The 12,216-nt window shown below is 38.5% G+C and overlaps 1 protein-coding gene across 1 annotated transcript; it reads left to right on the top strand.

Annotated features, from left to right (window-relative positions):
- Positions 1-4,853: 4,853 nt before the first annotated feature.
- Positions 4,854-10,871, top strand: abhd15a (abhydrolase domain containing 15a). The gene is made up of 3 exons (XM_081371219.1): positions 4,854-5,817; positions 8,862-9,214; positions 9,962-10,871. Exons 1-3 carry the CDS (start codon positions 5,317-5,319, stop codon positions 10,515-10,517), a joined length of 1,410 nt encoding a protein of 469 aa, XP_081227345.1. The 5' UTR covers positions 4,854-5,316; the 3' UTR covers positions 10,518-10,871.
- The last annotated feature ends 1,345 nt before the right edge of the window (positions 10,872-12,216 follow it).

The raw sequence follows: 12,216 nt of genomic DNA, 5'->3' as shown, positions 1-12,216 counted from the left end.
ACAAAAGTTTAATGCGTTTTATGAAGTATTGTTCCAGTGCACCTATACACCCATTCTAGAGGTTTTTGGGGAAAGCGAAAGAAACCTAAAATTCTCGGGACAGCAGCATGTGTCCAAATTTTAATCTTAACCGTTCTATTTCATCAGAAACGATCTGTAAACAGGGCTTTAAGTGTAAAATACCGAACTTACCCTTTAAGTTCATTTAATGTAAGTATATGTACTTTTACTCAACTTGAATATGAAAAGAGTACTTAACTTTTAACACTTAAGTAAACACAAGTACAGGATTACTTTGTCCACCACTGCTAATCACTCACTTTACAGTCTGACACCAGACTGCATGACAGCTGACATTTTGTGACTCTTTAAATCCCCCATGAATAGCATGCGAAAACATCCGCTCTGCTTTTTGCTGTTGCTCGATGTCTTTGGTTTCCACAGAGATCTGAACCACAGTGCCTTTACAAAGCAGCCTCCTGCAGTACCTCAGCTAGGATTGCTAAGACAGTGACAGATAACATATCACCTTCAATAGGAACTTATTTAGAACCTAACCACATGCTATTTACACACATGAATCTCCATTTAACCCTGCTTTTTTTTAATGTCTGCTTATTGAAGCTCAGGCAACATGTACAGAAGCTCATGGTCATTATCTGTCACAAGTGATAATATCAGTGCATTTGGAGGAATGAATGATGCTGAGGCCTGCAAAAATATCCTGACATTTACTTTGATCCGTATCTGAGTACTCCATTAATGAGTAACCACTGTAAAAACTAACGCGTGGCAACTTTACTTTGAACAAGTTCACATTCTTGACATCGCACCCACCCAATGAGATTACAGAGGAGCGGACCAAAAAAGCCTTCGAAACTTCAGTGCACCTGTCTGAATATGACTGGTCCTTTGAAACAGGAAGTGTATGAGGAAGAGCACCAAGTAGGATGTGGTCAAGCGTTAAAATGCCTCACACACCACAGTGAGATGCTCAAATTTACCTTCACCCAAAGCCGGTTAACACTGCAACATGTCTGCAAACACACTGCAGCAAAGAGGGCCTGTCCCTGCATGCTCTACTGCTCTGCCATAACCAGACCTTTGCTCTTACAGACAGTTTAAAGAGATCTGGCAGCACTGCTGCATTCTAAACATTTCTGCAACCTTCATGGCCTACAGAGCAGTGGGTCAGAATGAGTGTTTCTGCTTATTAACTGGAGATGTTTATGTACATTCCTCTAAAGCAGCAGTGTGCGTCGGATGGTTGACGTCACAGTGTCTATGAGCGGATGGGTTTAGAGTATGAGCAACCAGATGAAGACGGCAGATGTATATGCTACCTCTTCTTCTAATTTATGAGCTACTTCAGCGCTTCATTACATGTATAAACATGTGTAGCACGCCGGCTGCGTGATATACGAGTGGAGGAATGGAGATAACTCATTGTTTACTGTAACGATGGTGCTAAGACACTTTTGCTGGCAAACTGATTTATGGCATGTGCATGTACTGTATAGTGACGTCAGGTTTGAGTTACCAAAGTGATCAAGAGGGAGACATGACAATGTCAATATGCACCACCTGTGATGAGCAGCCTATTTATTACTTATTTTTATTACTTATATTACTTGCCTCTAAATTAACCCTATACTGTATTCTGTTTTATTAAATATATAAATAATTGATCTACTAATGTATCTTTATTTTAAAATCAAATAATAAAATAAATCAAATAGTTGGTACACCGCTTGGTTAAATCCAAACTAAACCTCATTCCTTCCTTTTTATTTCACTCTTCTTTCATTTCTGTGCACTAAAGCAAACATTTCTGTTGACTCAGTGCTTGTTTTAATTTCATTTTTTAAAGCGGAAAGATTAAATGCTTCTTCAGTTCAGGTTCAACTCAGTGTGAATTAAATCTGCATGACTTTGCTGAACGATCAGCTGCCTGAGCAGGACATTTCTCATTTATAATGAATGCGGTTGTACTTTCTCTATAATTCAAGCCATTATGCAGGCTTAAATTCAATTTTAGTATTTCAGTTGGAATCAGCACTCAAGGCACTATAGACGAGCCCTTCCCAGCTCCCTTAATGGGCAATGGCAGTGGAAAAACATTAGTATAGAAGGCTTTCATCATATTTATATGGCCCAGTGAGTGTGTGTTATCGCAATCACATACAAGGGAGATCGGAATCATAAAGGAGGGCGAGCGGGCACAAAGGAGAATGTGATACAGTCAGGCCTCTGCAGAGGGATCAGACTGTTGGATTTGTGCCCTGAAGGTCATGGCTGTTCAAAAACCTTTCCCCCATTTGTCATTTGGATCCTTTGTTTCCTCACTGTCCACCCAAGGCAATCACAGGCGGTCTTTTCTTTTTCAAAGATTATTCTGAGAAACTTCCTGCCAAGCAAATGGACACTTTCATTGTCACTGAATCCTGTGTGGGTGTGACACTTGTGGAAAAACTTGTATAATATACCTGCATTCCCAAAATACAATGTTTTTATACATCCTGCCACACTCCCTTGAGGTCTATATTATACCATTGGTTCTCGGCTGATTTTGCTTCTACAAAAAAAAATTTACTATACAAAAGGTAAATACAAATTTCCTTAAAATCAAACAGTGGAATTTATTAGAAATACTGTGAATTGTGCATGTAAACATTTGGTACAGATGGAGCAAACACTGAGTTAAATATTTCCAAGCGATAGGGGAATTTATACCAAAATAGTACAATTTGTTTGGACTCACAGCCTTTGACAACAACAATACGTGGAAAGCATTTTATCCAGGTAAGACTTGGAGTTCTGTCCCTTAAAGAGGATTATGCTATTATACTTTTTTTACATTTTCAACTTTCTTTAGTGTGTAATATTGCTGTTTGCACATAAAAAGATCTGCAAAGTTACAAAGCACGGAGTTATTCTCAATTTGCACGTGTTTCTTAACTCCCTAAAACACCTCTTTTAGTCTCAAGTTTTCTTCCACGTCACAATATTCCCTATTTAAATAATAAAGCATATGCAAAAAATACTGGGCGAGGCCTGGTTAAGTTGCGTTAGTAGTGTGTTGTTCCATGTCCAAGAGACGCTGTTTTTTTCCAACCTGGATCTAGCAGTTATGAGAGGCATAACATTGACCAATCACAACACACTGGTCCAGCCGACCAATCAGAGCACATTGCACTTTTCAGAAGGAGGAGCTTCAAAGAGACCAGACCTGAGTGTTACTGACAGACTGAGAAGAGAGGTGCTGCAACAATGTAACATGTGAGACATTTTTTTTTTCTACATTCAAGCATCAAAACCTATTCTACTAGACCCCAAAAGCACAATCAAGACTTTGTAAAAAGGCATAATATGGCCTTGAAGAGGCATGAAAATGAAGGATATGTTAGGCAACAATAATGCAAACAGCTCCACATATGCACCTTGACCCAATCTCTCCATCTCATAACAGTTCACCACACAATACAGTGTAATCCCCAATCCATATTTACCCTGTTCCACATGAAAGCAGCAATCACGCTGGAGTGACCAAGTTAAATGTGAGAGGAAACAGATTTTGTTGCATGTAGAAATCCAGCTTAAGCCTTAATGTCAAAGAAACAAAGCTTAATGTCACATGGCCCCTGTAATCTTGACGCTTGGTTTGCAGCACTAAATATAAAACATGCTGCATTAATGGACCATTTCAGTGTCTATTATGAAGGCATTAAGAATACACTGAGAACAATAGCTCAAGTGGTGCCAGCAGTCTCTGACTAGGCAACACACCCAGCTGGAGTTGTGCCCCCCAATCATTCAGCCATAATGCAGTTACAAAATCTGAACTCTCTGCTACTAAGAGTCAGACTACCTTTAAATGCATTAAAGGGTCACATAAAGCTAATATGCTTGAATGTAAGGTGCTTCTGTGGATATCAAATGCATTTGAGCAGTTGACTACCTCTTTCAATCTGTGTAACCTTTTTATCTCCCTAAAACTAGCGCAAACAACTGCATTTTCATCTTATCAAAACTGTAAGAAATGGTTGTAACAAAATTCAAATATCTGTATTCTTCTGCCTACTGATAACTTGTGTGCAGTTTATGATTTTCACGATAACGTAGTGAATCAGATCATTTTTTAAAGGTGCACTCTGTATGTTTTTGTTAATTAGTAATTAATTTGACCCATTTTCACTAACTGGCTAAGCTGTGACCTGGCTGTGACCGTTGTGTGTTTGCTTTCAGCATTCGATGTCACAGCATTTTGTCCTTGATTTGTGAAGTGGACGGTTTAGTTGTCACTCCCTGCTGTGACTGTATGCATATTGTGTTTGTTATATTGTTTGTATGCTCTGTAAAACATTTTAACACTGGTTAAAAGTGCTAAAAAATAAAATAAATGATTATATTAGTAATAGTAACTAAATTATGTGAAACGGCTGATCATGTGATGTCAAGCGACACCCATGAGGCAACCCACTCCATGCAGAGTAAAACGACTTTAGAAGATTTATAAATTTCGTTTTCAATTAATTGAAGTTGTAGTATTTAGTTTTAATAGTTTAATTTTGATATTTATGTTTAAAAAGCGCATTTTTTAAAATGCGTAAAACTTTAAACTACCCTAGAAGAGTTGAATTTGTTTAAAAGCTAATGATTTAGGATTTTGGGACAACATGTCATGAAACATGGTTAAAAGAAGTAAGTCATTTATTACAGCATCAGCCTAAAAGTATCTTGCAGATGAATAACATCTTCTGGAGAGGGCGTTCCTTCTCTATAACAGGGATGATTCACGGATTCGAGCCAGTGTGTGATGCGACTCTGCACTGAAAACTATCTGACAATCATTCATTACAATAGCTGTTGTTCCGTGGCACACCACTGAAATGAGGACAAAAAATGCCAGAAGACGCGCTGCATGAGTCTGACAGGCGGATGCAGGTGAAGAGTTGACTGCGAAAGGGGATCTATTGCATAATCCGACGGAGCACAAAGAGAGGAGGCAGCGAGGGAGCTTCGTTTTGAACTATGGCGGCAACAAATCTCATTATTCTGACATAAATGTTGATAACGAGAAAACGTGCCACCTTGGAGAACAGCGGCGAATTGTTGGGTATGAGGACAAAAAACACCCTGCATCAAAACTTTCAAGTTTAAATTCTTGCTACCAGAGGTTGCATTCATTTTTAAGGCTACCTGTGCTCTCAATTAACACTAAACTGACTAGCTTATGTGATTTGATAGGTTGTTTTAAGCCAACATCGGAAGCTTTTCGAGGTATAGGCTATTTGTGCAGCCTCAAAAGCCGTTCAAATGCTGGAATGGATTGGTGCTGCTTGTTTTATGATTTTAATGGCCATACTCTGGCCAGTGGTGAAGTGTTTTGGAGCGGAGAGTCACTCCACGCTGCTGCTTCCACGGCGCGAGAGCAAAAGATCCGCGGAGAGATACGACTCGAAACTCGAGGGACAAGGTGAATCAGCCACAGTCGCTTTGATATGCAAGCCCTCTGCACTGGCAAACTACCTTCTCAAACACTGCATGACTTTTTGCAAGTCGTTATCGATACCAAAATGGAACTGGCGAATGAGTTCGTCTTTACAAACTGTCTACGGTGCTCTGTGGCCGTTTGACTGTCCCGTGCATTTCATCCGAGATCATTTGCAGTTGAGTGATGATGGACTCGTGGCGTTAGACTGGGCTGTTGTTGGTGCAGCACATCACAAAAGGCGCAGGACTTCCAGTAATTCCACAAGTCCCGTTCTGCTTATCATTCCCAACTCCTATGGGAAAATCACCAGGAATGTGTTAAAGGTAGGCTACTTGCCTTTTTGGATAATTTTATATTATTTTATATTGAAAAAAACAACAATTTCTGAGAATATCACAAAACACAAATGTGTGTGTGTGTGTATATATATATGTGTGTGTGTGTGTGTGTGTTCTCTGACTCTGACCCATTGTTATTGAACCAATTATGTTCTTTCACCTTTGACCTTTGAGTGTGCTATGCAGCTGAGTGAATACCTAAATCCAATATGGCTGAAGGGAAGGGTATTCTATATTTTTGCCATTATAATGAGGCTAAAGACCCATTGGATGCAATTTTCACCTAAAACACTATGTGGCAACAAAAATGTTGGCAGCAGTTTCCTAAAGACACTTTTAAAGATCTTTGCTGTTGTGACGTGTATTTGTTGGCCAGTCCAGAAGGCTAATTCGCCTATGTTTTTCTTTTTTTCCAAATCTGTGGCTAACAGTACATGAAGATTTTTTGTTGTGCAAAATTGTTTATAACAAGTTGCTACATATAGACTACCGGATGTCTGGTAAATGGCAAACTCGCATTCTTGTTGTAGTCCTTATTTAGCAATCATGTTTAGAAAATTCCAATTATCTGTCTACTTGAATGGGGAAAGACTGAAAAGTGGTTATAAACACACTTTTTATAAACACACACACACACACTCATTTTTTTCAGGCTTTTCCAGGCAGCTAACGTGCATTTGATGCTAAACAATATGAAACCATTATGATCTGCATATTGTCCAGGATAAAAGTATTCTGTATGGGGTCATATTTAACAAACAGGACAGGTGAAACTGATACGGTACAGAAAGAGTTAATAAATGTACTTTGAGTGAGGCTGCATTATGCACAGTCTGAATTTGAAACGATAAAAGAGGCAAGGAGCAAATTAGTCTTGAGAATTCAGTATGAAACTGGGGTACAGTAAGGTGACGTGAATACTCTGACTGTTTTGCATTAAAGTGAAGATGCTTCATGGCTTTTTCATTATTTATGGCAATTATAGCATGCATGATAGAGCTTCTCTCTGACTCTTTGTAGCAGATTCAGAAGTGAGTCATTCCTCCTCAGCCAATTTGGAGCTCACTCCATGTTCCAGACCTAAAGCTCCGGGCAACTTAAAAGTAAACTAATTAGATTTCACACTCCATCGTGGATGATTCCTGGAGAAATGTACCCTGTGTTCACCGGAATTTTGTTAGCTGTGCATTGTGAATATAATCAATGTGTTAGCAGGCTCTTCTACTTCTCCTTTTTGTGTAGGGCATGACTGAGAGCAGTCATGGTGAAGATATCTTTGTAGAGAGATAAGAGCCATATAAAAGTCAAATAGCTGCATTCTTAAAAATAATGGTTCTTTATTGGCATCAATGGTTCTATGAAGAACCTTTAACATCCATTGAAACTTTCCTCTACACAAAAGGTTCTTTATAGTGGAAAAGGGTTCTTTATATTTTTTAAATGTTTTTTTACACTAGAAAAGGTTCTCACTGAAACATTCTTAAGGAACCAAAAATGGTTCTTGTATTGCATCCCTGCACAAAAAAAACCTTTTGAAACCTTTATTTTTAAGAGTGCACTCCTGCATGGCCAGAATCACTTTGTTTGTTTGTGTGTGTGTGTGTGAGAACTGAAAACAGTAACCAATTTAAATTAGTACAGACCCAGCTTCTTTTTTTTTTTTTGACGGAACAATAAAGTAATGCATATGGTTCCCTTTTAGTTTTATAGGTATGGCAGTGTCTGTTTCATGGTAATATGTAAGTCTATATGTTAAAATAGAGACATTTGAAGGGTTTGGTTGGGGTTGAATTGTAGTCCACCTCGTGTGTTTTCGTGTGATTCAGAGAAATGTTACATACACTGTGATCATTGCACACTAAGCGAGACGCTGGACCAAGTTTGGACATCACAAAGCAGTGTGTTTCCTGGCTGTTCAGGGTATTGACGCAAGTAAGGGACATGAAAATACTGTGTACTTGGGCAGATCCTGTTTTTACATTAAGTCATATTCATTTGCATCATGGCCCGATACATAATTTGCAATCATGAATAGAATAGAGGAATTGCTGTTGCTTGTTTTTGGTCTTTTTGCAATTTTGCTCATAGTAAGAGAAGGCGGGATGACAGAAAGTAATATGGAAAAAGAGGAATGGGATGGAGATGTTTAAGTCCAGATTTGTCCCATATGAGCCTTATAAATCCTTGCTCTTGGCTAGATTTGAATCCTTAATTTTTAGGTAAAGTATGCACAACATATTGTTATCATTTTTGTATAGGTGGGGTATTTAATTGTGCATGTTCAGTTGCTTTTTTTTTTACATTTAAATTATTTTTACCATAATTTAATGCTCAATTAGTTTTAAAAACACTTAATTAACAATTACACAGTTAATTGTAATATTCCACAAATTTCTAAATTAATATAAAGTTTTCATACTGTACATTCAAATGTTGTGATGCCTAAATTCAACTAAGGATTTCAAAAGATTGATTAAATTTTTTTGTGTTTTTTTTAATATTTTTTTTATTAAATATGGAATAGAATTGTGTGTGTGTGGGGGGGATATTTAGAGCTCAAGCTAAATATATTTACCTTTTTCTCACTCAAAGATTATATGAAAATGTGAAAATATTTTACACTCTGATGGATTGTTTGTTTATAAGGATTCTTCAGACTTGTGAAACTTGAGGAATTTGGCGTCATTGTTCCTGGTCCTTCCATCGAGTAACAGAATTTAACACAACCCTGATATTAAAACAATTCAGCAACCGAGTAGCAATGACCATATTATAGTAGTATGCTCATATACTGTATATTTTTTAACATTTATAACTGTAATATATTTTATAACGGATAGTTTATGGCAATGCTCTGTTTCAAAATGAATTGAAAAGTGTATAGTTTAGAATATTTATTTTGAATGTAACCCAAGACTACTTATTACAGGTGTGGACAAGACTCAAGCAAAACATCTTTGTTTATATGCACAAGTATGAGCCCTGTGGGTTGTATCTGGTCTGTGACCGTCTCTGTTTTTTCTCCTCAGCTCTGTGAGGCAGCTCTGAGTCACGGCTACCTTCCTGTGATCTTCAACCGTCGGAGTCAGAACGGGACACCGCTCTGTACCGTCAAGCTGCAGCAGTTCGGCGACCCGACCGACCTGCGGGAAGCGGTGCGCTACATTCGGTACCGGCAGCCGGCGGGCCAGATCTACGCCGTGAGTGAGAGCACTGGTTCAGGGCTCCTCCTGTCCTACTTGGGCGAGTGCGGCTCCTCCAGCTATGTGACGGCCGCGGCCTGCCTGTCTCCCGTTTTCCGCTGCCAGAGCTGGTTTGAGAGCGGCCCGACCAGGCCGTTCAACTGGGCACTCCTGCTTTACCAAAAAATCTGCCTCAGCAGGTAGGGTTGCTCCTCTGTTCCACAAAATATCTCAGTTTACATTCAAGACTATTTAGAATTGAGCTTATCTTTAAGGATGTTGAAACATTTTAGAATATTTTTATTAGATTTGATTTATACTTTATTAAGGTCAAGGCATCGGTGGCTTAGACAGCAAAAATACACAATACACACACTATCAAATATACCAAAAAATCCTGTTTTCAAAATGTCACGTCACCTGCAATTTTTCACTGCAATATTTTTGTTTTAAAAAAAAATTTACATCCTTTTTGGCTCACAAAATCTTTCGTATGAATTATGGTAAAAAAAAAACAAGAACAGTTCAAAGTGGGATATAAAAATGAATGGAAAAGAGAAAATAAGAATACATATAAATATAAAAAAGAGGAAGTAAAGGAAAACTTAATTCAAAATATATTCTTTATATCTTTTGGCAGTTTAATGATAAAAATACCAATTCCATTTTCTTTTTGGAGCGTTGAATGGCAGTATATAAATGAAAGCTTATTTAAATTAAAGTTGTGTTGTCTTTTTCAAAGGGATTAATCACAAAGGTATTTCTAAAATAAATCCGCTCAGGGTGATCCAAATTAAAATACAATGCTGTTGCCATAATAACGACTGGCGATGCGTATCCAGTGCTATTGATTTCTGTGATCTGTCTAAATAGGTTTGCCTGCTCGAATCGATGATGATAACAAAACTCTTCCTTTGCTGCTCTTCTCTATTATGATTAAACTGCAGGTATAAAACTGTGCTCGGGGAGCTTGTCCACACGGACAACTTATTCTCCAGCTGCTCTTTGAGGGCGATGGAGGAGGCTCTGTTCTGCCATTCTGGCTCAAAAGGGGCGCTGGCGGAGGGAGCAGGTAGCTGGGAGGCGTACTGGGAGCGGAACGACCCTCTGAGGGACATAGATGAAGTAGCCATTCCTGTGCTGTGCGTGTGCAGCCAGGACGACCCCATCCGAGGGGATGACCAGGCCACGCTTCCCTTAGAGCTTTTTGAGAGCAATCCACATTTCTTCCTGCTTTTGACTGCCCACGGAGGCCACTGCGGCTTCTCCACATCAGACGAGGGCCCGATCGTCTGGAGCCACCAGGCCTTACTGGAGTTCTTTCGCGCCACCACCGATTTCTTCGCCGCGGAGGAGCGTGCCAAGCTGGCGGCCCGGCGGAGGGGTGTGAGCGGGGCTGGCAAGACTTTCCGCCATCGCAGCGTCAGCACATGCAAAAGACTGCCTGTCTGCTCGCATAACATTCACGCCATTTACAACTGGCAGAGGTCCTACACCAGATGATGATGTGCTCAGAGGGTCCCCTGCTTTGTTTGGGATTTGGGAAAGACTGAAAAAGCAAAGAACACTGCCAGAAAAAGATACATTAGAACCATTTGTCTGACTTGCTGTTCATCGCAGCCAAGAAAACCAGCAGTCGGGTCAAAATATCTCATTTACATTCAGGACTATTTAGAATTGGACTATCATTGTCAACAGATGAACAATCTTTGAGAGTGTTGAAACATTCGATTTTTGTCCAGAAAATTGCTAAAAAAAACCTTTTTTTTTTTGTTTTAGATAATAAGACTTAGTTAGATATCCTGAAATACATTTCTTATTCCATTTTGGCTCACTAAATTTGGAAGGATTGATGGTAAAAAGAAAAGAAAATTCAAATTCAAATAACAGAAAATAAAATTAATTCAAGATATTTTCTCTGAAAACAAGCTGTAATATCCATTTATCTAGGATGTTTATATGATAATCTCAATATCATAAAAAATATACTATTATTATTATTTTATTTAATATATTTATTATTATTATTAATATATATATTTTGAATGACAGTATATATAAATAAGCCTTGAAGTCGTGTTTCACTTTTTCAAAGGGATTGGTCCAAATGATTTTTCTGTACCTCATGAATGTTTCAGTACTTCATTGCAAAATGTAGAGAATATTAAAACCATCTACATGGTGGCCTCTCCCTGACGTCAGTAATGTTTTGCATTAGCACATTCTGTGCGCACAATAATGAAAAGTGACAGTCTGCCGTTAGAGAAGCCTGTGGAATCGGAGTAAAATGTCAGTCGGCACTGCTGGGGTTTCTTATGACGTCATTCTGAGGTTTCAGGGAAAGCTGACAAGGGTGGAGCTAGCTTTGCAGATTTTCACAACTCCGACACTGATTTTTTTTTTTTTTTTTTTTCACTGTTTTTGTTTTCTGCCTTTTCTGTCTCCATTTAAAAAATGTGTAATGTCTATGGTGTCAAACCTCTTGTTTAAATTATCTGTGAACATGGGAGCTTTCATTAAAGGGTTTCAGCTAAACACGTTTATGTATGCGGATCAGGTTTTTGTTAGTAAACAGTACTTATGCAACAGACTGCATGGAACAGAAATGGGATTTAATTTACTCCCACAGCTGTTCCTGAGAGCAGACTCAGAAAAGTGAATGCCAAGCTGAAGCATTTGTTTGCATTTAGTGCATTTAGTCACATAGCTCTACGCTATCTGATCCTGGAATCACACAGTTCATTGGATGCATGATCAGGCTTTTACTGGGCAACCCCAAATATAACTTCAGCCTGGAGCCTGAGCTTAGAGAGAGGAGGTATGATAAGAAGCGACAGTCTCTGCAGACTCCAGCTCTACGGCAGTTTAAAATGGCTTTACTCTTCATAATTAACCTATATACAGTCAAACCAAAAATTATTCACTTACACAAATTAACTACAGTGTCCTGCACTCACTACTAAAACTGATATCTGGTTTCTGAAGATTTTTGGTTTGACTATCAAATCATGTAAATTTTTCAGTTATATGCATTGTCGGTATTTGTTCTATTAATGAATGTGTATTATAGTAATATGACTGTGGATATTTATGGGCATCCACAGTACTGTTCTAAAGTTTTGGGTTGTTTAGATTTTTTTCATGCTTTTCTAGGCTGCATTTATTTTTTCTGCAAAAATACGTAGTATTGTGAAATATTACA

This window comes from Scardinius erythrophthalmus, assembly GCF_964197995.2.
Source record: "Scardinius erythrophthalmus genome assembly, chromosome: 7".
Lineage (NCBI taxonomy): Eukaryota > Metazoa > Chordata > Actinopteri > Cypriniformes > Leuciscidae > Scardinius > Scardinius erythrophthalmus.
Note: the sequence above shows the minus strand (reverse complement) of the source record. Positions and strands in the feature narration are given on the sequence as shown.

What these genes read in the sequence shown, in the direction of transcription:
- abhd15a (XM_081371219.1), top strand. Translation starts at nt 5,317, where the DNA reads ATGCTGGAATGGATTGGTGCTGCTTGTTTTATGATTTTAATGGCCATA. An exon ending in TCACCAGGAATGTGTTAAAG is followed by an intron (nt 5,818 to 8,861) that starts GTAGGCTACTTG and finishes TTTTCTCCTCAG; the next exon opens with CTCTGTGAGGCAGCTCTGAG. An exon ending in CAAAAAATCTGCCTCAGCAG is followed by an intron (nt 9,215 to 9,961) that starts GTAGGGTTGCTC and finishes ATTAAACTGCAG; the next exon opens with GTATAAAACTGTGCTCGGGG.